At 35.6% G+C, this 23079-nt stretch overlaps 1 protein-coding gene across 3 annotated transcripts in view; it reads right to left on the bottom strand.

Annotated features, from left to right (window-relative positions):
* The window catches only part of ACTR6 (actin related protein 6), a 31268-nt gene extending 8785 nt beyond the window's left edge, over positions 1 to 22483 (bottom strand). The window contains exons 1-9 of one of the 3 annotated variants that reach the window (XM_049626146.1): positions 22360 to 22483; positions 20651 to 20768; positions 20103 to 20171; positions 18345 to 18468; positions 16771 to 16906; positions 16623 to 16679; positions 8949 to 9047; positions 8776 to 8854; positions 1842 to 2013 (exon numbers count right to left, since the gene is read on the bottom strand). In XM_049626146.1, the coding sequence (XP_049482103.1) occupies positions 1842 to 2013; positions 8776 to 8854; positions 8949 to 9047; positions 16623 to 16679; positions 16771 to 16906; positions 18345 to 18468; positions 20103 to 20171; positions 20651 to 20768; positions 22360 to 22427 (922 nt within the window). In that variant the 5' untranslated portion in view covers positions 22428 to 22483. The remainder of the gene's footprint in view (positions 1 to 1841; positions 2014 to 8775; positions 8855 to 8948; positions 9048 to 16622; positions 16680 to 16770; positions 16907 to 18344; positions 18469 to 20102; positions 20172 to 20650; positions 20769 to 22359) is intronic. The other 2 variants (XM_049626148.1, XM_049626149.1) reach the window with 2 other exon arrangements.
* Between the last annotated feature and the right edge of the window lie 596 nt (positions 22484 to 23079).

Here is a 23079-nt window from a genome sequence, read left to right as displayed (position 1 = left end):
GAAGAAAAAAAGGCATCAGAAAATCTGTTTACTTATCTTTCTGGAAAGACGAATATGAGGGTTTAAGTAAAAGCCATCAGTTATAGTAACTGGTTTGGAAACTATACACTTTTTTAATAACCATAAGAATTATTTATAAGATTTCATAATGAGGTTAAAATTTACAGGAATTGACACATCAAACAGAATGAAATATGACCTCACAGATCTTTAAAAGAAAGGCTAAGGTGAAGGAGTTGAACTACTAACTACTTGTTACATACACATATAAGCTACACATAAATGGGTAACATTCTAGAAGCAGACAGTTGATAATTATACTTCTTCCCTAAAATGGAGGAGGTCTTTCCATAGGTTGAGATTGTAAGCTAGTGTAAGGCTAACATGGAGGGCCTTCAAGACATTTTAACTTGGAAGCCCAAATTTCCATGTTATCTCATTGAGACAGACATAATCATTTACATTTGATAGTGAAAAATACCCATAATCCATAATAATAAAGCATCTTTTGTTCTACACTCATTAAAGTTACATACTGGCAAACATTAAGTGCCACATTGTTAGCTGGTATTAAAAGTCTACTAAGCATCCTGGGGAAATCTATGAGGAGTCAATTAATAAATACCAGCCACCATACCCAAAGCTTCTGTTCACAAAACAGGGGCAGAGTTCCCTTATATTGACACTGAACCTCATGACATTAAAGCAGTATGGTATAAAATGCTGTATACCAATAACTGCAACCTTGTATAAAATGTGAAATTAATGAGACAACACAGAAACAGTTGTGAAATAATTATACTAAGGTGATAGCATTATGTGATTTTCTTCTCTTTTTTTTTTTAAATGGGAGGAAAGGACATTGCAAGTGCTAGATTTGTTCCAATCTAGGAAGACACATGGAAGATATAAAAGTACTCTCTAAAACTCTAGAAAATTATGTAGGTGAAGCTTGCTTCAGGAGAACTCACACATCACTGAAAAGCACCATACTTCAGCTTCATTAAAGTTAACTTCCTGTAGGGATGCCTGGGTGGCTCAGTAGGTTAAGCATCTGACTCTTGATTTCAGCTCAGGTTATTATCTCACAGCTCGTGAGTTCGAGTCCCATGTTGTGCTCTGCACTGACAGCGTGGAGCTTTCTTGGGATTCTCTCACTACCTCTCTCTCTGCCTCCGCCCCCACTCTCTCTCTAATAAATAAACACTAAAAAAAGTTAACTTCCTGTATATTATTCCAAATAAAACTAGAAGAATCCAATCCCATCAATAGCTAGAAACTATAGCTTTGTTAAATTATAAATTTTGATTCTCTGTAAATAGAGTTAAATTAAAACTTTCTAAAATGGACATGGCAACTTAATAGTCATGGAGAGATTAATTTCTTCAAGGTTTTTTTTTTAATGTTTATTTACTTTTGAGAGAGAGAGACAGAGTGCAAGTGGGGGAGGGACAGAGAGCAAAGGAGATGCAGAATCTAAAGCAGGCTCCACGCTCTGAGCTGTCAGCATGGAACCTGATGCAGGGCTCAGACCCACGGACTGTGAGATCATGACCTGAGCCAAAGTCGGTCGCTTAACCAACTGAGCCACTGAGGCACCCCTAATTTCTTCAAGTTTAAATAGACCATAATAACATTCCCTGTATCAAATTTCTAATCTAGGACCAATAAAGTAAGAATTATTCAAGTGCACTATGGAATTTGGAAATCTATGCAAATAAAACAGACTTTGCATTTGCCCAAAATTACTTAGAAAGCTCAGATGATTTCTCTATGGCTCACAGAGCTTACGATTTTTTTAGAAATATCATTACGTCTCAATACTTTAATTATTCATATACCTTCAGGTAAGTTCTGAATTGAATAGACAATAGCTTCTGGAATACCCATTTCTTGAATGCCTATATCAGAAGGATTAAAGAGTATTTCTGGAACAGCAAATCTCTCATTGGCCAGACGAAGAATTTGTTCCCCAGATTTATATTTTCCACTTAACACCATCTCTTCCCTTGGCTTAAAGAAAAATAAGATAAAAAAGTTTAAGCTACATTTTCTAGTTCATATGACTAATAACATTTAGTAACATGCTATTTTAACATATTAATCATATTCTCGGAAGTTTCAGGATTCTCAAAAGTTAGAAAAATGTGGCCTTCTCCGTTGCCTAATCTACACGAAGAAATAATTGCTGACTCTACTGTAGCTGTTCCCCAAAAGATGATCTGGCTAAATTATTCCACACATTTTAAAACAGAAAGAAAGAAAAGGAGAAAAGAGGAGAGGGGACCTTATATCCTACCTATAATAATAGACCAATTTCAGTTTCTAGAGAACAAAGAAGATACTCTAAAAAACATTTACTAAGTCTAGAGGTGCCTGGGTGGCTCAGTCAGTTGAGTGTTGGACTCTTGATTTTGGCTCAGGTCATGATCTCATGGTTAACGGGATCAAGCTCCGCATCAGTCTCTGCACTAATGGCATGGAGCCTGCTTGGGATTCTCTCTCTCCCTCTTTCTCTGCCGCTCTCTCACTCATGCTGTTTCTGTCAAAATAAATAAACATTTGAAAAAACATTTTCTGGAGCGTCTGGGTGGCTCAGTAGGTTGGGAGTCCGACTTCAGCTCAGGCCGTGATCTCATGGTTCATGGGTTCGAGCCCCATGTCAGGCTCTGTGCTGACAGCTCAGAGCCTAGAACCTGCTTCAGATTCTGTGTCTCCCTCTTTCTCTGCTCCTCCCCCACTTGTTCTCTCTCTCTCTCTCAAAAATAAATAAACACTTAAAAAATTTTTTTAAACCATTTACTGTCTTATGTTTCTATCACTACCTACCTTGACTCTCTTTTATTTATTTATTTATTTATTTATTTATTTATTTATTTATTTATTTTTAAGTAAGCTCTATGCTCAACATGACATTTGAACTCAGGACCCTGAGATCGAGTTATATGTTCTACCAACTGAGCCAGCAAGGAGCCTCTACTCTCCTATTTCACATGTTTATTGGACCTTGTGGCTCTGTTCAGTAGGATTTCTCCTTTCCCTTGTATAAAAAAAATTAAATATTTAAATTTATTTATTCAATCTTCAAAAATAAGTTTTGAAATCCATGGACTTTATCAATGAAATTTTCTTGTTATTTACTGCTGAGATGTGTTCCTGAAGAGACTAGAAAAAAATAATCTTTTTTTTTTTTTAAATAATCTTCTACCACATTCTATACCATTAAAATAATGGTCCTTTCCAATTTTACTAAGAATCATTAGCTTGGGCACCTGGGTGGCACAGTTGGTTAAGCATATGATTTTGGCTCAGGTCATGATTTCACAGTTCATGAGTTTGAGCCCTGTTGACAGCTCGGAGCCCAGAGCCTGCTTCAGATTCTGTGTCTCTCTCCTCTCTCTCTGCCCCTCTCCTTCTCTTTCTCTCCCTCTCTCTCAAAAAATAAACATTAAAAAAAATTTTTTTTTTAGTATCATCAGTTCTTCTAGATTCAGTTATAGACATTCATTTGCAATTATATATGCAATTTTCCTCCTGGAACAGAGTATAACCCAATCCTTTATATAAGTATAAAATACCTCAAATATATGAAAATATTAATAATTACTAAAGACTAGGGGACCTGGGTGGCTCAGTTGGTTAAGCATCTGACTTTGGCTCGGGTCATGACCTCCTGGTTCATGAGTATGAGCCCCGCAACAGGCGCTGTGCTGACAGCTCAGAGCCTGGAGCCTGCTTCGGATTCTGTATCTCCCTCACTTTCTGTCCTTCCCCTACTTGTGCTCTGTCTCTTTCTTTCTCAAAACTAAATAAACATTTAAAAAATTACTAAAGACTAATGTATTTAAAGAACATTATACATCCTTTAATATAATCAGTACATACAATATATTCCTTCCACTACATTGCCTCTCTTAACCTGGATATAATTCTAAATTCTATCATTGGAAATTCCAAGCTCAAAACATTATTCTTAAATAAGAATATCCAAAATTACGTAATTTTCATAATACTCTAGGTAGAACAAGGAAAACTGCAAACCACTTTTAACCCAATAAACTACTATTACAGTAGCAAAAGAAAAAAGTGTTATTCCTTCATAGTATTCTTCCTTGTCAGGCAGAAATAAAAAATATTTCCTATAAATTTATTAACTTATAAATTCACTTAAAAGTGATACTGGCTTGGGTTTAAAGGATATAACTCATTTTTTCAACACTCAAAATAATCTGGAACGGATGTAAACTTGGGAGAAATTTAAGTGACAAAACATTAGAGATTATGTAGTCCATTACCAAGATTTTACAAAAGAGGATCATGTGACTATCCCAGGATCAAATATCTAAACTAGGGGAAAGAGCCAGAACTAGATAGCCTTGTTGACTGTTGGCTCTAAAGCCATTAATCATTAATACGTAATCTGGAACTACAAGTAGTTTCTGTTTTAAGAGTACAACTCCAAAAAGACTTTTTAGGACATAGACAAATGAAGGAATTTAGAAGAGTTGCTATTTTAGTCAATGTAGGCCATGATTACCACACAGTCTCATAAATTTTGTTCCGATATTGTAAAAGAAATGATCAGTTTAAATTACAATGGCTCTGCACAAGGTGTTACCATAATCATTATGAACCTGATTTTCTCAACTTAAGTCCATTTTACTTTATTAGGCATCCTCTTTCTGATAAGAAAATTGCAATTTGTATCAGTTGTAATCAGTAAAAATATCACAGAGCCTATTACTGTTATTGTTACTATCATTAAGTACTAGAAAATGGAGGTTGTACCTTTTTCCAAGCACTCAAAAATACTCTTTTTTTCTTTATTTTTTTCTTTATTTTATTTTTTATTTAAAAAAAATTTTTTTTATGTTGATTCATTTTTGAAAGACAGAGATACAGCACAAGCAGGAGTGGGGCAGAGAGAGAGGGGGACACAAAATCTGAAACAGGCTCCAGGCTCTGAGCTGTCAGCCCAGAGCCCGATGCAGGGCTCAAACTCACAAACCGCGAGATCATGACCTGGGCCGAAGTCGGATGCTCAACCGACTGAGCCACCCAGGCACCCCTCTTTTTTTTTTTTTTCCTTGTAGAGAGAAAAAGCATGAGAGCACGAGCAGGCAGAGGGGCAGAGAGACAGGGAATCCCAAGCAGGCTCAATGCCCAGTGCGGAGCCAGGTGTGGGGCTCGATCACACAACGCTGGGATCATGACCTGAGCTTAAGTCAGGAGTCAGACATTAAACAGACTGAGCCACCCCAGCACCCCTAAATATATTCTTGAATAGTTTTAACGATACTCTGAGTATAAGGGCTCTCAAATAATTATAATTTTTTCATTTCATTTAGTTATTATTTTTCTAATTTCATAAACAGATATAAAAGCAAATAAATAAAAAGTTAAAAAATACAAACACATATCAGCTCTCATCAAAGTTGTTACATATCAGGCAACAATGAAGTTAACCAAGTACTAAACTCAATACACTTTAGAATTAATTCTAACACATACGAAATAAAACTGTTTCTAAATCTTAAAATTATTGGAGTGCCTAGTGGTTAAATAAAAAAAATAATAAATAAATCTTAAAATTATTAAGAGATACATATACATAATTTTTTTGTTTGTATTTTGTTATTTTTAGGTCTTTTTTTCCAAATATGCACATGATTTAACATGTACAGGTCACCTCTGAACATCAGCTTGAACTGCATGGGTTCACTTATATGCAGATTTTTTTTTACAGTACATTACTATAAATGTATTTTCTCTTCTTTATGATTTTCTTAATAACTTTTTCTTTTTTCTAGCTTACTTTATTATAAGAATGTAGTATATAATGCATACAGCATACAAAATATGTGTTAATCAACTTTATGTTATCAGTAAGGCTTCTAGTCATCAGTAGGCTAGTAGTAGTTAAGTTTTTTGGGGGAAAGGGGACGGGTCAAGGTATATGCAGATTTCAACTGCATGGGGGCAGGGGGTTGTCAGCTGTTCAAGGGTCAACTATATTGTGAATAAATTACAAATTTTAACATTGACAAAGTAAAGATTAAACCATTATTTTTGAAGTAAAATTCAATGTAACATTCTATCATCTAGCACAAGTTGAGGCCAACTGACTCTGTCTACTCAATTGATATTAAAGTCCACAAGTTAAAAAGGAGTCTATACTGAGTTAATTAAGCTTAGCCTATGACCAGATATTGTTCACAAAACCAAAGGCCAATAAAAGAGCTGCAGGGATGCCTGGGTGGCTCAGTCAGTTAAGCATCTGACTCTTGATTTTCGCTCAGGTCATGATCTCATGGTTCCTGAGTTCGAGCCCCACATCAGACTCCTTGCTGACAGTGCAGAGCCTGCTTGGGATTCTCTCTCTCTCCTTCTCCCTCTGTCCCTCCCCTGTGCTCACTCTCTCTCTCTCAAAATAAATAAACTTAACAAAAAAAAAGAGCTGCAAACAATATTATGTACCTTCTGCCTTTTTTCTCCAAAGACAATGAGTAAAACAATGGTCAATTCAAGGAATAACATCTCTATTGGCTAACTATATAAGATGCAGGTTTGAGTAAACAGGGCTTAAAATCTGGCAAGGAGAAAATCGGTGGCATTTAGCAGATAATGTCTAGTAAACTGATAGAGTGTCATTCGCAGGGCAGGAGAGAATACATTTAAAAAAAGAAAAAAATTTATAGACTTAGTTGATGGTACAATTATCTGGAAGAGATTTTTGTAAGATTAAGTTATCAAACTTAAGCACTAAGCATTTCTAGGGACAGGAACTAAGAACATGGATATAGATTATTTTTCAAGTGCCCTGGGTGATTCCAACAATCAGTCAGGTTTGGAGAAATTGGGAATCACTGAGTCTTTACTCAGGGTCCATCCCTGCAGAAATATAGATGACTTTACTACCATTAATTCTACAAAGTGCTTTAAATTATCCGTAAGGTGCTTTATATAACTGGAGTATTTTAATGAGTAATAATATATGAAGATGGTGTTGTCTATATATTTTCAGTTTTCATTGTCTCGTAAATAAAGTACAACTTGGGCTTCCAGTTCACGAACAAGCAACTTGATCTCATAATTTGTTCCAACACCCACTTCTAAAAGCCAACCTACAACCTTCCACAAGGATCGGTTTCTAAGAATATTACAGGATGACTTCAATTTTATGAGGCTTTGGGTAGCCTTCTCAGAATTCTGACTTGTATTTCACTTCAATAGTATGGTAAAAAAAAATATATATATATATATATATATGTATATATATATATTATATATACTTAATTTTAGGCTTATGAAAAAGTATAAATAATTAAAAGAAGTATAAAACCCATGTATTCATGAATTAGTTTGATACAACTTTATACATTGTCACTCCCTCCTTTTTTTTAAATTTTTTTTAAGTTTATTTATTTATAGAGAGACAGAACGAGCAGGGGAGGGGAAGAGAGGAGACCCTAAGCAGGTTATGCATTGTCAGCGCAGAGCCCAATGTGGGGCTCAAACTCAAGAACTGCAGGTCATGACCTGAGCCAAAACCAAGAGTCAGAGGCTTAACCGACTGAGCCACCCAGGAGCCGCCCTCCCCCACCCCCTGTCTTTTAATTTTTTTTTTTTATCACTCCCCTTTTTAATTTGGTGTTATCATTCACAGTTTTATACTTTTAATTCACACTTATGTATTCTTTTTTTTTTTAATGTTTATTCATTTTTGAGAGAGACAGAAAGACAGAGCATGAGTAGGGGAGGGGCAGAGAGAGAGGGAGACACAGAATCCAAAGCAAACTCCAGGCTCTGAGTTGTCAGCACAGAGCCAGATGCGGGGCTAGAAACCCACCAGTCGTGAGATCATGACCTGAGCCAAAGTTGAACACTCAACTGACTGAGCCACCCAGGCACCCCAATACTTATATATTCTTAAATAAGATAAATTATTATTCCACACAGCCTGAAACTATATATATCCTCCTAAAACTTGCTTAAAGACATCGTGTTTTAGACAGAAACATGTTTGTGAGATTTATCCATGATTATCATGTAGCTCTATTTCATTTTCACTATTGCTTATTTTATGAACATGTCAAAATTTATTTATTCTCCTCCATTAGCAGATATTTGGGCTTTTCCCTATCTTTCACTCTTTTAAAGTATACTGCAGTGAATGATACCATAAATGTTTCCTTGTAGAAATATGCTTACATTTCTGACCAAAGATTTTTAACTTCCCAACAGTCCTCCATCAAGCCAGCTAAAAGGGCAAACTTCACATTTACCCAAACATAGAACTGATAGTTTACCTGAACAGATCAAAGATAAGGAGAAATTATTTTGACATCCAAGATAAACTGCTGCTCAACACTTTGAAAGTGCACTGGATTTTGCCCTTTTCCACTACAATCTGATCATATCAGACCAAACAAGTAAAATTCAGTCATGTCTGCTATGTCAATAATTTTCACAACTGGAAAACAACCAAGCTCTAACTGGACTTAAACTAATTCTTAAGAAAATAGAAAAGGGTTAACCATAATATAGGTAATCTCCAGATTTGTCCCTTGTGCTATCATTCAGCTGATAGTCCTTTTTCTAAATAACTTTAATGAGATATTTATTAATCACTTATACACTTGTGCCTGGAGAAAAGGCCACCAGGAAAGCAGTTATCAACAACTCTGTAAGACTCTACCAAACCCAACTAGATTTTTTTCAAATCTGCCTGAGGTGGTCACTTCAAGAAATGTCATTGAGGATTTTTTAAATTACCTTACAAAAGCCCTTTTTAATTGTACTGAAGTCAGGCAAAACATAGTCTATCATTACTGTATTTTCTTCTCCTTTCAACCTGGAAAACGAAATAGAGATACGTGAAATAATTAACTATGTATAAAATTACCCAAGAATCAACTTTCTGATTCTTAGATTACTATTATACATACTTTGCAATATCCATATCTCTATAAAAATCCTGAGACACATAGCATACATCTTCTTTCACTTGATTAATCACATGTGTTTCATCCATAACATGTAGCTGCCTAAATGGATATAAAAACAGTAAAATTTGAAATGGAAAAATGTAAGTCTAATTTATAATTACCATTTAAAATATTTTTTCTGGGACGCCTGGGTGGCTCAGTTGGTTAAGCGTCCAACTTCAGCTCAGGTCTCAAATTCTCGGTTTGTGAGTTTGAGCCATGCATCAGACTTTGTGCAACAGCTTGGAGCCTGGAGACGGCTTTGGATTCTGTGTCTCCCTCTCTCTCTGAGCCTCCCCTGGTTATGCTCTCTCTCTCTCAAAAATAAATAAAGATTAAAAAAATTTTTTTAATAGAAAAATAAAATATTTTTTCTGGAATTAAATCTTTGGGTAATTGATTTTTTAATATTAAATTTCTGAATGTGTAAGATATTTTCAACTTTATGGAATAATTATACTTCAATTGTATATAATCTCCACATTACCCCTCTGAGGGCACATATCAGTCCAGTTTGCACAAAGAAATTGAAAATGAAGGCTTTAAGTATGGTAAGGCTTATCCAATTAGAGAGCAAACCTTTTCCTCTAACCATTCTGAATAGAATCTTGCTAAAATGACTTAACTCTTTGCACTTTCTTTTCTGATTATAGCAGTATTGTGGATTAGCACACAGTACCTGGCACATAGTAGATGCCTAATAAACATCTGATGAGTGAATCCAAGAAAACATAGGCTTAATGAAGAAAACAAAGATGCCTTAAAAACCAAAACTGAAGACAACACAAACAAATGGAAAGATATTCCATGCTCATGGCTTAGAACAATAAATGTTATTAAAATGCCCACACTACCCAAAGCAATCTACAAATTCAATGTAATCTCTATCAAAATACCAAAGTATCTTTCAGAGAACTAGGACAAATAATCCTAAAATTTGTATGGAACAACAAAAGACACCAAAAAGCCAAAGCAATCTTGAAAAAGAACAAAGCTGGGGCGGTATCATAATCCCAGACTTCAAGATATGCAACAAGATAAACTACAAAGTTATAGTAATAACAACAGCATGGTACTGGCAGAAAAACAGCCACATAGATCAATGGAAGAACATCGAGCCCAGAAATAAACCCATGTTTATATGGTCAATTAATCTACAACAAAGGAAGCAAGGATATATAGTGGGGAAAAGATAGTCTCTTCATTTGGTGTTGGGAACACTGGAGAGATACATGCAAAAGAATGAACCTGGGCGACTTTCTTACTCTATACACAAAAACAAACTCAAAATAGATTATTAAAGACCTAAATGTGAGATCTGAAACCATAAAACTCCTTAAAGAAAACAAGCAGTAATATTTTGGACACTGGCTTCAGCAACATTTTTCTAGATATGTCTCCTCAGGCCAAGGAAACAAGCGAAACAAAAACTATTGGGAGTACACCAATATAAAAATCTTTCACACAGTGAAAGGAACCATTAACAAAATGAAAAGACAACCTACTGAATGGGAGAAGATATTTATAAATGATATATCTGAAATGATATATCTGATAAGGGGTTAATATCCAAAATATATAAAGATATTTTATAACTCAACACCAAAACAAACAAAGAAACAAACAAATAATCTGATTAAAAATGGGAAGAGGACCTGGATAGACATTTTACCAAAGACAACATGCAGAGGCCACGAGACACATGAAAAGACACTCAACATCACTCTCATCAGGGAGATGCAAATCAAAACCACAGTGAGATATCACCTCACACCTGTCAAAATGGCTAGTATCAAAAAGACAAAAAATAACAGGTGTTTGCAACAATATAGAAAAAGAAAAACTCTCAAGCGCTATTGGTGGGAATGTAAATTTGTACAGCCACTGTGGAAAATAGCATGGAGTCCTCAAAAAATTAAGAATAGAGGGGTACCTGGTTGGCTCAGTTGGTTAAGTGTCTGGCTTGGGTTCAGGTCATGATCTCAGTTTGTGAGTTCGAGCCCCACATTAGGCTCTCTGCTGTCAGCCCAGAGCCCACTTTGGATCCTCTGTCTCCCTCTTTCTCCGTCCCTCCCTCACTCTCTCTCGCTCTCAAAAATAAACCTTTTTTTTTTACAGTTAAAAACAGAAATATCATATGATCCACTAATTTACCCAAAGAAAACAAAAAGCCTAATTTGAAAAAATATATGTACCCCTTTTTTTGAAGCATTATTTATAATAGACAAAATATGGTAGCAACTTTAGTGCCAATTGATAAATGGATAAAGAAAATGTGATGTACACCCACACCCACACACTGAAATACTAAGCTGTCATAAAAAAGAATGAGATCTTGCCATTTGTGACAACATGGATAAACTTAGATGATTTTATGCTAAATGAAATAAGTCAGATAAAGACAAATCATACATGATTTCACTTCTTTGTGGAATCTAAAGAACAAAACAAACAAAGCAAAAACTGACCTGTTAATACAGAGAACTGGTAGTTGCCAAAGGGGAGAAGGTGAGGGGATGGGCAAAATAGGTGAAGAGGTGTAGGAGGTACAGGCTTCCAGTTATGGAATAAGTCACGGACATGAAAGGTACAGCATAGAGAATATAGTCAATGGTAGCGGTGACAGATGGTAGTTACACTTATAGTAAGACAACATAGAGTTGTCAAATGACTATGTTGTACACCTGAAATCAATGTAACGTGTGAACTATGCTTCAATTAAAAAAATGCAAAAGAAAGAACAAAAATGTGAAGTTATTTCCTTTGAATATTTTTCTCTACACATATATACTACATTTACTTTTTTAGACTAAACATCATCTCACATTTTCTTATGCTATCATTCTTTAAAAATATGGTTATTTATGGTCCCATGATATTTATTAGAGTGATCTATGAATATGTACTTATTAGCATTCCTAGTGTTGGAAGTTTAGGTCAGAGAAGAAAGATACTTGTGTGTGTATAAACATGGACTTTGGTTTTGTTGTTTTTTTTAAATAGGCTCTATGGCCAACTTGGGGCCTGAACTCATGACCCCAAGATCAAAAGTTGCATGCTCTACTGACTGAGCCAGCCAGGCACCCCAGACACTTTGGTTGAATCACAACTTAGCAACCAAGCTACTTGACCTCTCTGGGACTCAATCTCTTCAACTCTAAAGGGGTCATGATAATAAGATCACCGACAACACATCTGTGAGAAGTAAATGATTCTAATTATACATAAGTATTTAGCATAATCCTTATACTTAATAAGTAAAAAACATTAATATTGCTTCCTTTTGCTTTTTGTTACCTTCATATACACCATGTTTTACCTTAAGACTCACTATTGCACCAATGAAAAGAAAAGATGGTAATTAAACTATGACAATTCTAAGGTATCAACAGCTGGAAGATCTGTCCCAACTAGAGATGTGGAAAAAGTATACCTCAAAATCGAAGCACTACAGGTATTTTAATCTATATCTCGGATTATCTCATTATTTATTCACACTCTAGAACACAGAATTTGAAATACTGTTAGTATCTTGGTATATTGCCAAACTGTTTACCAGAAAAGATATTTCAAGTTATGCTCTGATCAGCAGCTCTACTAGGAAGTACCATGAAAAAGAGGAACACTAGGGGTGCCTGGGTGGCTCAGTCGGTTAAGCATCTGACTTCAGCTCAGGTTGTGATCTTACAGTTCACGAGTTCGAGCCCTGCATTGGGCTTGTACTGACAGCTCAGAGCCTGGAGTCTGCTTCAGATTCTGTGTCTCCCTCTCTCTCTGACCCTCCCCTGCTCGCACTCTGTCCCTCTCTCTCAAAAATAAACATTAAAAATTTTTTTTCAAAAAGAAACAGAGGAACTCTTATTGTTAACCCATATATCCCAACCTCCTAAATAAATGCTCAATAAATATTTTAACTGAATCTGTAGTTACTACAGATGTTTAACATTTTTTTTATGTCTGAGAATTATCCATTTATATATTGTGACTGTATATAACTCTAATGATCAACTGTGCTACTGAACATTTGTTTTCTGAGAATCATCTAGTAACCATTTCATACCAAGGTAATGCTTTTTTTATGGATCAATAAGAGCCCTTAATATATTAAAGATAACAATTTGGTGTCACATTTATTCCAAATTTCTCAGGTTTATGTTTGTATTTGTTTTCTTTACAAATGCTTGAAATTAGTGGTTTTCCAGACTAGAAGAGGACAAAGAGGAATGAGAATGCTGGTAATATTCTCCTTGAACTGTGTTCTGGTTACCTGGGTATATTGTTTTTAAAAATTCATTGGATTATACATTCCAGGCTTGTAAACTTTACTCTTTTAATTAAATATTTTCTTGTTGTCGTTTTATTTTTATATTTAAGTCTTGAATCCATTTGAACTTTAGAATACGAAGCAAAGGAAAATTTTTCTCCAAACAGCCAACTTTCCCTGTATCCTTTCTTAATCAATCTCCTCTTCAATGGTTTCTGATGCTTTCTTTTTTTTTTCTTTTTAATTTTTTTTAACGTTTATTTATTTCTGAGACAGTGAGAGACAGAGCATTAACAGGGGAGGGTCAGAGAGAGAGAGACACAGAATCTGAAACAGGTTCCAGGCTCTGAGCTGTCAGCACAGAGCCCGACGCGGGGCTCGGACTCACGGACTGTGAGATCATGACCTGAGCCGAAGTCGGCCGCTTAACCGACTGAGCCACCCAGGCGCCCCCCTGATGCTTTCTTTAGTATACCTTACTTTTTTTTTTTTTTTTTTTTTTAACACATGTTTGATTCAGAATTAACTGTTTGGTCTCACTGGTCTATCATTTAATTCTCATTCAAGTATCACTTTAATTATTACAATTCTAAAATGCTTTATCATCTACTAGAGAAAGTCTCCTTTCACCATTATTGTTTCTCATAACTTTATTTTTTACTTTTTTTAACATGTATCTATTTTTGAGAGACAGAGTGCAAGCAGGGAAGGGGCAGAGAGAAGGAGACACAGAATCCGAAGCAGGCTCCAGGCTTTGAGCTGTCAGCACAGAGCCCTACGTGGGGCTTGAACCCACAAACTGTGAGATCATGACCTGAGCTGAAGTCCGACGCTCAACCAACTGAGCCACTGAGGCTCATAACTGTTTCTAAGTATTTTTGCCACCTTGTTCTTTTCAAGCTGAACTTCAACAGCCTTCCTTTTTAAAATATATGAATTTTTTCCACTCAGCATGGAGAAATGATTAAGTGCACAGGCTCTGGACTCAGACTGTCTGGGTTTTGATTAACATCTTCATCTGCCTGAACTTTCTCTGCCTTTCCAATTTGCTGCTTCTAATCTGATGGGATAGAGGAACTAAATATCCAAACCTTTTGAAACTGAGCCCAATTCTGTTTGGTTCTACAGTGAATAATATTCACATAATCTTAACACTGTAAATGCTACTTATGAGCCTTCCACTTTTAGAATTAATATATAAGCAAGGCAAGAAGAGTTAACTATAGTAAAAAGTAATATGTAAATGTTATCTCAGTAATTAAGAAGAAGTGGTATAGTATTATGTTTAATGAAAAAAGTGACTCTATGAAGGTTACATACTATAGGATTCTGTTTCTTGAAACAACAAAACCACAGAAATGGAAAACAAATTAGAGATTGCCAGGGGAGAGGGACACGGTGGGAAAGCAAATATAAAGGATTAGCAGCACAAAGGAGTTCCTTCGGAGCGATGGAATAGTTCTGTATCTTGACTGTGGTGGTGTTTACATGAATCTATACATGGGATAAAGTTGCATGGAAATACATACACATGAATGCATGTAAAAAATGTTGAACACCTAACATTACCTGTAGTCTGGGTAACAATATTATACCAGTGTCAATGTCATCATTTTTATATCGTAATAGTTATATAAGATGTTACTAAGAGTACACAGAGCTCAATGTGCTATTCTACAACTTCCTGGGTCTGTAATTATTTAAAAATAAAAAATTTTTTACAAATGTACTAGAGGGGCGCCTGGGTGGCTCAGTCGGTTGAGCCCCCGACTTCAGCTCAGGTCATGGTCTCGCAGGTTGAGTGGGTTTGGGCCACACGATGGGCTCTGTGCTGGCAGCTTGGAGACTGGAGCCTGCTTCAGATTCTGTGTCTCCCTCTCTCTCTGCCCCTCCCTGCTTGTGCTCTGTCTCTCAAAGATAAATAAACATTTAAAAAAATTTAAAAAACAAAAACAAATGTACTAGAGCCACAAGGGATGGCTAAGGGGAGTGGGTTTCTTTTGGGGGTAATGAAAACATTCTAAAAATGTTCTAATGCACTACAACCCATTGAAAATGTACCCTTTAAATGGGTGAACTGTATGGGATGTGAATTATCTCTCAATAAAATTGTTTAAAAAACTGGGGCGCCTGGGTGGCTCAGTCGGTTAAGCATCTGACTTTGGTCCAGGTCATGATCTCACAGTTCGTGTGTGAGTTTGAGCCCCACGTCAGGCTCTGTGCTGACAGCTTGGAGCCTGGAGCCTGGAGCCTGCTTCGGATTCTGTATCTCCCCCTCTCTCTCTCTCTCTGCCCCTCCCCAGCTGATGCTCGCACTCTGTCTCTGTCAAAAATAAATAAACTTAAAAAAAAATGTTTTTAAATAAAAAAAAAATTGTTTAAAAAACTAATGGTACATCTGACAGAATAAAGAAGGAAAATGTGGGAGGAAAGGTAGAAGGAAATGCAGATTCACTTATTTTCTCATATGACATAGAGGGTAACTGAGAGAAAGTGACAGTGTCATACAAGCCAAAGTTAATGTAGCAAGAAATTGAGATTTAAGAATCCTACTTACAAAACAAAACAAAAAAATCCCACTTACATTTTTAAACAAAATAAAATTTAAAATAATAGCATAAATAAAATTTAGGAGCAGGAGAAGAGTTGGATGTGGCTAAGTACACTAATTCCTCATCTTTTAACGATGGGCAGTCAACTAATACTGGTTAATCCACAAACAGAAATAGCAATATATTATTAAGGCTCATAGAGACTAAAAATATAAAAAATACAGTTTAAAGATGATACTTTGTGTGGAATGGAACGTACATGAGAGACAGAAAGGGGAGGTAGAGATTTATTTTCCTTTGAAACTCTTATTCCCTTAAATGCATTTTTAATTTGTTTTATAATGTATAACATTTATAGTTTTTATAACATTTATAATTTTAAAATATTATAAACATATTAAACTCCCTAGAGTTTGGAGATACCCAAACTTTGGTAGACATTAGCATTTTATATGTTAGAAAGCTTTTCTTTCTTTTCTTTCTTTCTTTCTTTCTTTCTTTCTTTCTTCCTTTTTTTTTTTTTTTTTTAGTGAGCTCTACATTCAATGTGGAGCTTGAACTCCCAACCTAGAGATCAAGAGTTGTATGCTTCATCGACTGAGCCAGCCAGGCACCCTACTAGAAAGCTTTTCAAGTTGAACATCATTTGTATTTATATTATATGATACAGTTTTTAAAGCAATAGTATACAATTGTTACCTGAAGTTACAACTAATGGTTAAAGAATTACTTTATTATGTTTTTAAAAATAATTTTAAATTACTTTAAAAAGTTCATCACCAGCAGCCAACCCACCCAAGGACTCAAGCTAAGTATTACCTGTAAGATATAATCTCCTTTAGATGATTGGTTAGGAGTTTTCCTCCCACATTTATCCTAAAAAGGGAGAATGCAAATTTGGTTCAGTTTATCACACCTTTCATTCAGTTTTATCCTATGAAAGACATGAAAATTAAGTACAACTCACCGAATAATTGCTTCTTTTTTCTTTTTACTTCTACAGTAAGGAACTATATGTGTAAAGGAATATCCACTATCTACAATGATACAGCATAATTCGGAAGGATTATCTCGAAAATACCTATGTGCACTGAGAGCACCAGCTATTAAAAAAAAGATAAAAAAAAAACTGCATTAAATAAAAGTATAATTAATTTAAAGCAATAAAGAAAGGTAACAAATTAAGGCAAGCACAAAAACAAAAACTTTCTTTTATTTCTATATGCTAGTTTAAAACAATATCCACATGGGGCACCTGGGTGGCTCAGTCGGTTAAGCATCTGCCTTCGGCTCAGGTCATGATATCACAGTTCATAAGCTCAAGCCCTGCATCAGGCACTGTGATGCCAGCTCAGAGCCTGAAGTCTGCTTTGGATTCTGTGTCTCCGTCTCTCTCTGCCCCTCCCCCGCCTCCCTTGTGTGTGTGTGTGTGTGCTCTCTCTCTCTCAAAAGTAAACATTAAAAAAATTTTTAAAGATTGTGCTCTTAACCATTGTAGTATAGTATTGCTCATACAGACTCAACACCTGCAAGTTAAATATTTCAATACTTTCATTGTACACTCCTGTAATGTAATTCTAGCTTTTAACAAACTTACTTCTAGATGGTATTTTCAGATTGTTTTTTCTCATATTGTCAGGCTAAGTAAGCTATTAACATTATTTCAATGAATGATAATAATAACAAACACATCAGTGACAGAAGAGATAACTACCACAGAAACAATAATCTTTTAGAAATTAAAAATATGTGGCTAGTGGAATCCCTAGCTGGCTTACTCAGTAGAGCATGGAACACCTAACCTAGGGGTTGTGAGTCTGAACCCCACATTGGGCATAGAGATTACTTAAAAAATATATACATGTTGGGGAGCCTGCCTGGCTCAGTCAGTTAAGGCTCTGACTCTTGATTTTGGCTCAGGTCATAATCTCAAGGTTTGTGGGATCGAGCCCCACATCGGGGCTGTCAGCGCTGAGCCTGTTTGGGATTCTCTATTCCTCTCTCTCTGCCCCTCCCCTGCTCACATGCGTGCACACTCTTTCTCTCTCAAAATAAATAAACTTAAAAAAAAATGTTGTGGGACTCCTGGGTGGCTCAGTCGGGTGAGCATCCAACTTCGGCTCAGGTCATGATCTCACAGTCTGTGAGTTCAAGCCCCACGTTGGGTTCTGTGCTGACAGCTCAGAACCTGGAGCCTGCTTCGAATTCTGTCTCCTTCTCTCTCTGCCCCTCCCCCGCTCATGCTCTGTCTCTCTCTCTCTCTCTCTCTCTCTCTGTCAAAAATAAATAAACATTAAAAAAAAATTTTTTTTTTAAATATGTTGCTAGTAACTTCACTGGGGAGAAAATATTGTACTAGTAAAAAGATGAAGTAAAATAAGTCTGACTAGATAATCTATAAGAGTCCATCTAATTTTTAAATCCCATATTTTATTTCCTCCAAATCTAAAAGAATGTCACCCAGTATTCTTGGATTTTGAATGTTCCTCTTTATTCATTCCATATTTCTGTAACTTAATTGCAATCAAAATTTTAACTCACCATTTACTCTTAAGACTGCTTGGAACTGATATTCTTCAAATAGGATTTCATTCATTGATTCTTGAATTGAAGTGAAGTTAAAATATGGTTCTGTGATAATAATATTGGTATCTAAAAAATCAACCTATGAGAGAAAAAAATCCCACAAGTTTTATAACTTTGTAGTTATAAATACTTGTTTTACATATATAAACAAATGTATTAAATCCTCAAAATAATCACAGAAAACAAGTCTTATTACTATCTCCATTTAATCAGAGGGCAATCTGAGGTACAGAAGAGTTGAATAAGTTACCAAGCTTCATGGAACTAGTTAGGGACATAGCTAGGGTTTGAACCCAGAAAATTTGGTCACAAAATTCATGCACTTTATTATTTAATTTTAACTCTCTTAATGGTAGCATTAATAAAATGGAACTGTCAACTTGCTTGAAGATCATTATGTAAAAGTAATGAACAGTATAATTACAAGCATTAGAGATGTTATTTTGTTTTCAAAGTTAAAAGACCAGAAGCTTTAGGATATTTAATGTTTAGATAATTCTCTACCACACTCTTCAGAAGCATTAAAAACTGAATATTCACTCACTATTCCTAAAGTTACACTATAGATATTAAAAGCACAAAATTCTCACATAATATTCACAGTTCAGATATGTGGACAAAAATATTTTACTGTGAAAATAAAAATGAGATAGTGAATTGATCTAATAGTAGACATGTGAAGTGAAATTTTAATCTTGAGTTTCACAGACCATCTCTTAACCTCCAATTCCACTTCAAAATGGAAATTCTATTCGCTTGCACTTATTTTATTTTTAAAAAATCAAAGCTAGTAACAGTATATGAAGTGACTTAAATATATACTAGAAATATGTTTAAAAGTTAAAGCTAGGCACCTCAATTCTCTTCAACTCCAATCCTTGACTTACTGTCTAGAATTAGTGCTTGACCTTTCCTCTCTATTCATACTGCCTTATCTTTCACCTGAAATCATGCCACTGCCTTCCCAGTGCCCTTTCTGCCTCCATTCTTTTCTCCTTCTGATCTGTCTTCCGTACTGCTAGCATAATTAATTATCACCAGATATTTTCCTAATTCAGAAATCTGATCATCCTCCCCAAATGTATTACTCACCACAGAAGTCTTCTCTTCCATGGCTTGACAATGCGTATGAAATAATGTCCATACATTTGCAATCTCACCCCCTTCACCCCATCTTATAGTGTGTGCTGGTAAATGTTCAATAACCAGATTTCCAGAAAAAAAAAAAAAAAGCGCCCTGATTTGTAGAGCTTACCACAGTTATAAATATGGCCACAAAGACCGATTTCAAGCTATCCTGAAGTCACCAAACACTGAACACAGTTAGGAAGAGATGCATGTAATTGGTTCTCATGAGTCAGTATGAGGAACTTCAGCACAGGACTATTCAGTAAAAACTCTGACTCTATTCACCTTCATACCATGCACTCTCCCCCTGTAGATTTTAGCATAAATAATCTCAAGCATGTATTACTTTTCAGATACATGTATATTGTCACAGTATGCATAACCTTAAAAGTTAAAAATATGATTGTTATATACAATGAACATGTACAATAAGATTTATTTATGTCATATTAATGAGTGAACTAGCTTTATATCCTATCTTATTGGTTCTTTTATTAACAGTAGTTAATAAATCTTTGATGCTGTAACTTTTCATTTGAATAAGACATGGAAATAGAAATTTGAATACATACTCCAATTTGTTACCTGATACATTTCTTTTCCAAAAAGGTAATCCCAAACTTGTCTTTGAACATCCCAATTCACCAAGTAGCCCTAAAAAAATTCTTGTATAAATTATCACAAATATTTGAACATTTAAAAATGACATTAATATATTATAAACCATTAATTTCTCTTTATGGTTACCTCCAAACCAATTATAATGGCATGTTTTTCTCCTTTTAAATATTCTAAAATTTACAAATTAACAATAAGCAAACATCAAAGATTCAAAAGACATATCAGTATATGGAGATGCCACTCCATTCTTACTTTTAATGTGTTCATCTCATTTAACTTTAACATAAACAAGTAAAATTCAGTACCCACAATCAGCAACTAAGCCATGGTCATTTATTGCTAACAAGACAAGTTAATTTCAATTTTTGGATAATAAGACCTTATATAAATTTTGAATAACTTTTCTCTGAGATCTAAGAATATTTCCATACATACTAAATCTTAATTATACATTTAAAAATTGTTTTTAAATTTAGGTTTAGATTGCTAGAAATGACATATAATTGAATTACCTTCTGAAAAGGAAGAATATAAAAGAGTCCAGAAGGGTCCTTTATTTCATCTATCTGGTTGGCGGTAAAAGTTTTAAGACGTGCCGTTTTTGACCTGAACTGACAGTTAGGAATTACCCTATTAACAAAGAAACAAATAATATAATTATTCCCTGAATACTTCCTAAAAATGCAATTACTTAACCACCCCACTGCACGCAAAAAAATATCCACAGTGTTTCTCATTCTGTCTTCAAATAATTTAAAAAAAATTTTTTTTAAGTTCTAATACATACCACATTCTACACTGGACCCTTTATCTTTCTCGAGTACTCTTTAAGAAACTCTTCTAGGAAGAAAGAAAAGAAAGAAAGAAAGAAAGAGAGAGAGAAAGAGAGAGAGAGAGAGAGAAAGAAAGAAAGAAAGAAAGAAAGAAAATTCTTCTAAGTGGGTGCTGATCCTGCCACCACATAGATGACAGTCAGGGCTCAAGTAAAGTCATTCTGGCTTTAACGTGGAAATCTTAATACCACTCAGGTAAAAGATTTACAGGTTCAAAGTTCTAGCTATTGAAACTAAGTCACTAGGAAGTCAAAGATTTTCAATTAGCAAGATGTTATAAGGTACAGAGGTAGGAAGTAGTTTTAAATATGGTTGCTGCCCACCATAAGCTTACAATCTTGTTAGGAAGACAAACTAGAGTCCTATCAACCATGCACAGGTGTACACATGTATGTGGAGAAAGAGGGGAACAGAGAGAGAGAGGGATTTGGGACAATTCTATGTCCCAATAGTATTGGGACAATACTATGCTGTCACTTTTCTATATGTTTATATATTCTTTGAGGACATGATTTTTTTAAACTGCATTGTAGTCAATCTTATGGTTGTATTATAATTGTAGTCAATTTTCTATTCTTAATTATTTAGCTTGCTTTCTTTTTTTTAACTACATACACAATGTCTAAAATACAGAGCATGCTGTATTTACTCTTATCAAACGCTTCCTATTTATTCCTTAGGTAACTGATAACAGAATTGCTGTGTCAAAGGGTAAAAACAATCATACACATTGCAAAACATTTTCCAGACGACCGTTATCAATTTACATTCCTATGCGGTCTGATTGTCCTCTTTAAAAAAGAAAGGAAAGGAGAAAGGGGGGGAAATCCTCTGTAAACATGATATATTCTACATATATAACAAATATTTTGATTGCCATTGTAGTAATTCTGTTAAATCGACTCTATCAACCAGGTCAGCCATTGAGCACTACGAAGGACTTAGGCACAAAGCCTTCAATGTTTCCAATTATTAAGGCCATTGTTTTTAAACTTTTTGGGGGTCACAGAACCCATCGAGAATCCGATAAAAGCCATAACTGCGTCCTCAAGAATATGCATACACACAAATGTCCACGATTTCTGAGGGTTCATGAATTTTGTGTATGCACCCCTCCTTCAGGAACCGCTTCTCTAGAAGCCTATTTTCCTGAGCTATTTCCTGTTATGAAAGGAAACACATGTCCCACTTCCGGGGCCGCGTAGCCTAAATTAACGCCAAAATCCCAGTTCAAAGCATCCCAGTCTCCCAACTCCAAACACAGCATCCCTCTGGCTCAGGTTAGGGCCACGTAGGGGCATTTGCAATTTACTGTGATCCCAAAATGAAGCGTAGCAGGTGAAACCATTAAGGGTCTGTCTTGTCCTAAGGAGCGAGAGAACACTTACGACACATTTTCATGGCTGTAACCGATTTTGGCATTATAGGCTCCGTTATCCAGCACTAAGGTTGTCATCTTAACGTGAACCAAACTGCACTCGTTTTCCCCTTCTGACACTTCCGTTCACTCTTTTTCCGGTACTCTATGGTTTGCATGGGCAGAGCGTAAGCGCGCTTCCGGTCTCCCTTAGCAACTGAGGACGCCGGAAGTCAGAGACTGCACAGTCTCTCGGCGGGTCCTTGAGTCCTGCAGTGCTTCTAAGACTAGCCCTTTTAGGTCGGGGCGAGATCCAACAAGAATGGAAACGGCTAAGTGCTTTTTCGCCCTTTGCATGTTTGTCCTCTACTTCGCAGATTGACTCGTCCCTACAAGTTTCTTCTAATCCCTGTAGCAAACCTGTAGCTTTGTGCCTCTCTCTCTCCCTGTGTGTGTGTTAACAATAGTATTGTTCAGTGACCTTTCCTAAAGTGCAAAACCATAAGCAATATGGAATTGGACATGAAGTCTCTTCAGCTTCATTTCCCGCCACTGCCCATTCGACTGTGGGGTCCAACCACCCTTAAATTACAAATATTTGTTCCTTCGACCGTCTTGCTTTTCCATTCAATCAGACTCTTTCCTTGCGTACCTGTTCTTCATAACACTACTCTCTCATTCTTATCTAAAAAGGTTTCTTAACATCTAACAACTACTCCGTTCTCCGTCTTAAAATTGGGTGCTCCTCCTC

Source organism: Panthera uncia, chromosome B4 (genome assembly GCF_023721935.1).
Source record: "Panthera uncia isolate 11264 chromosome B4, Puncia_PCG_1.0, whole genome shotgun sequence".
In the NCBI taxonomy this organism is placed as follows: domain Eukaryota; kingdom Metazoa; phylum Chordata; class Mammalia; order Carnivora; family Felidae; genus Panthera; species Panthera uncia.
The sequence above is the reverse complement of the archived record's forward strand: the minus strand, read 5'-3'. Positions and strand labels throughout refer to the sequence as shown.